The sequence below is a fragment of the Egretta garzetta genome, unplaced genomic scaffold (assembly GCF_000687185.1).
Source record: "Egretta garzetta isolate BGI_Z169 unplaced genomic scaffold, ASM68718v1 scaffold512, whole genome shotgun sequence".
Lineage (NCBI taxonomy): Eukaryota > Metazoa > Chordata > Aves > Pelecaniformes > Ardeidae > Egretta > Egretta garzetta.
Window position 1 is genome coordinate 107200 of NW_009258953.1, and position 3271 is coordinate 110470.

General features: G+C 52.6%; 1 protein-coding gene across 1 annotated transcript in view; it reads right to left on the reverse strand.

Annotated features, from left to right (window-relative positions):
• Nucleotides 1-3271, reverse strand: part of LOC104122396 (probable G-protein coupled receptor 83) — a 25589-nt gene that overhangs the window by 20619 nt on the left and 1699 nt on the right. The window contains exon 1 of the mRNA XM_035890142.1: nt 2116-3271. This exon is cut by the window's right edge and continues 1699 nt beyond it. Within this exon, the coding sequence (XP_035746035.1) occupies nt 2116-2170 (55 nt within the window). The 5' untranslated portion in view covers nt 2171-3271. The remainder of the gene's footprint in view (nt 1-2115) is intronic.

Consider the following 3271-nt stretch of genomic DNA (forward strand, 5'->3'; position numbering starts at 1 on the left):
CTGCATCTTCATAGTGTTTCAGCATCAAAACGCCACATGCGACAGGCAGACAACCCACCAAGAAGGTTCTGTTTTCTCACATAAAGCCAACGAGAAGCTCGCAGAAGCCCAGCTGAGCTGACACGCTGGGATCACGGGGGGTTGCTGGGCTAGGCAGCCCAGTGCAAACTTAACGTTTGCTGCCTTTCCGTTCCACAGGGCGAAAGTTATTTTCCGTTGCCTCAAGACAAAGCACACAGGCATCCGCTGCCTCTCCTCCATTTGGTTTAGTAATTTATACATCTTTAGCCTACAGCAAGCTGGGCAATCACTTTCATCTCGCAGTCCAAGGACAGGCGCCAGAAAGGCGCAGGAGAGCACACGTAACCCCTCAGACATTAAAATGCCTGGTTTTCACCTCCCCTGCGCCGGCCACCAGCCGCACCTCGCAGCGTAGCCCCTGAGCGTGAGCTTTCAGTGGGGATTTTGGTGGCGCATGCAGGGCTGTGGCCGGAGAGGGACACACAGGCTGGTTTGCGTCCGGGCAGGCTCCGGCATTAGGATTGCCTTTCAGGTAATGAGGGAGAAAATTCCAACTGCACGGTTACCTTTTTGGTAGCAAGTATTCTGTGTGCTTACAGCCCTGCTGTCGAGCAACGTGAAACCTCCGCCGCTGCCGGCCCCTGGAAGCCTGCGTGGTGCTCGTTGGAACAGGCGCTCGTTAATCACAGCCCAATTACACAGCGGCAGCGCCTGGGAACGGCATGGGCTGAGCAGACAGGGCAGAGCCTCAGAAGCCGATGCTTTCTGAACCTCTAAAAGACTCCTTAGCAGCAAAGGGAGCTCATAGCGCGTTGCGTGGCTCCTAGCAAAAGGAATTATTTCTGACGTGCTCGTTTGGGGCGTCACCCGTGGGCTGAAATGGCTGAGAACAAACCACAGGTTCCCAGGCTTCTCTAAACGCTTACAAATGACACTGGTTTCTGCATGAAGTCGAAGTAATCTAAAAGCAAATGCCAGAATAAATCGGTATGGCTTCCAGGTGAGCAACAAACGCTCATGGTGCTTGCAAAGCGGGGAGGAAAATGCCTGGTTATCCACACTGTGCTGGGGGGGCAGAGATAAGAAACAGGCGAGTGAACGAACCCGGGGCTTCATCAATCCAATCTAGACTTAAAACTTTCAATTCAAGTGACAGCTCGATAAGGTCCGAGAGCTTAGCCATCGAGAGGCAATAAATTGTCTTTTTCAGATATGGGAGAGAGAATCCGTACCAGTAATTGGTTCGGAGCTGTTAGAGGTGTTGTCTTGTAGGCAGAAAGTGGCTCTTTTTTTACCAAATTTATGTGGTTCCTCAAGAGCTGGGCAATATTCGTGGCACGGATCACCAGCCCTGGTTCCTCTTGCTTTAAGAACTCACTGGACACCATGAGAGCGCACGTGCACGCCCTGGTCCCTCAGAATCATCAGCCACTCTACTGACCCCAGCCAGGCAAACCGAGCAGGAGAAAGCAGCCTAAAGCATTGACAGGGAAGTCAAAGCCGACCTCGCTTGCGTAACTGCGGAGCTGACCGAGATCCCAGACCAGCAGCAGCGGTTGCATGGCTCAGCACGCAGGTATTTGACGATTACCGAATTACTGTTTGCAAGACGGACTGAATATAGGCAAAGTCTGAGGTGGTGTTTGGTTTGGTCAGGTTTTATTTGGGCAAAATGGAATGAGAACAACTTTAAATCTTGGTTCCATTTCAGCCGGCTATTCAAAATCCACCCAATTATGATACGGTTTTTGTATCGGGAACACTGATGTTCCCATGGGTAAGAATGAAATTGCTGCCCATAACACAGCATAAAGTGACATCACCTATTTATTTTCTAAGAATTTAAGTAGAGAGAAGTTTGTAGCATTTTATTCCTGAAGCCTTGTGTAGGCTCTCAAGAAGCCCCTTAGGTTCTGGCAGGTAGGCATTAACCACGACTGTGACTGAACCGGCGCCCCCGGGCATCTCCCCCCACTGCGCTACCGTGGCTGAGCGGAATCGTCCAGGACTCCTTTCCCCACAACCCCTCCACTCGTGTTGTGAGCCTTGTCACCAGCCCTCGGGCTCTTGGCACGACTGCACACGATGACTTACCTTGACAGTGATTTATCCAGAGAGGTAAAAGATGTGCCCTTGTCTCGCATCCCATCACTGCTGACAGCGATTGGATGCTACGATGGATGATCAGCCCTGCAGGAATCTGCTGGCTAATGAAACACCGCAGTCACCTTTACCAAGCCTTTGTACAGCCTCACCCAAGGGAAATCACATAACTCAGCCCTGTCACCGGCACCAGATTTCCCAGAAGGTTCCTCATAAAGCAACAGCAAAGCCCGGTGTTCAGCACATTGACGGTTTGGCGGTGAACCCTCCAGCCTGCTGGTCCCGTTCGCTCTCAGCAGAGAATCCATAAGGAAGCCATTCCTGAGCTAGGCATCGGGAATATTAGCAAGCCATGACCACAACCCCCAGAGGTGGCATTCATTTAGTAATTTCCAGGTATGAAAACAGACAGCTGTATTTCTCCTGCCTTACGGCTTGTTCAGATGGCCAGCACTTTCAGTACCAGATACGCTGACTCTAGGTTCCAGAGGACAGGGAGGAGAGATTGGGTCAATCTCCTGACACGCAGTAAGAGATGGTGGATGGGGCTTTTCGATGTTTAACAAATTGAGAGTCTGTAAGGCAGACCAGTCGCGATCCTTGTGCTCGGTCTCGTTCAACAGGTTGGGTCTGAAAAGCCCACCCAAACCGAACTGGAAATCACTCAGCCCGGGCTCTGCCAACCCTGGCGACAGCAGAGAGCTGTAGCACGACTGATGGGAAAACACCAGACCTGGAGCCAGGGAAGCTACGAGAGGGGCCCACACCGGCAGCCTCTCCCACGTTCCATTGGGCTGGGACTCTTCTGTATTTTGCACTGACAGCTGGAGAAGGAGCCTGCTCGCTGACAACCCGACCCTGCTCCCTGCGGCGCAGCAGCGGCCGTCGTGGACGCAGCCTCCAGCGAGAGGAGCCCACGGGCGGGCAGGGACGCACCGCGCTCTCTCCGCACCCCGAGCTTTGTTTTCTGCTTGCTTGTTCCTCACCAAGCCTGGCCGAACGCGGCTGGCTGTTGCTCGCTCACCTTCAAGCAAAAGCATTAATTTGAAGAAAATAACCCCTAAACAGGAAAGATAAGGATGTGGTAAGGTCCCACAGGCAGGGGGTTCTGCCAGCTCCGTATGGTGACAGATTCCAAAACTTCCCA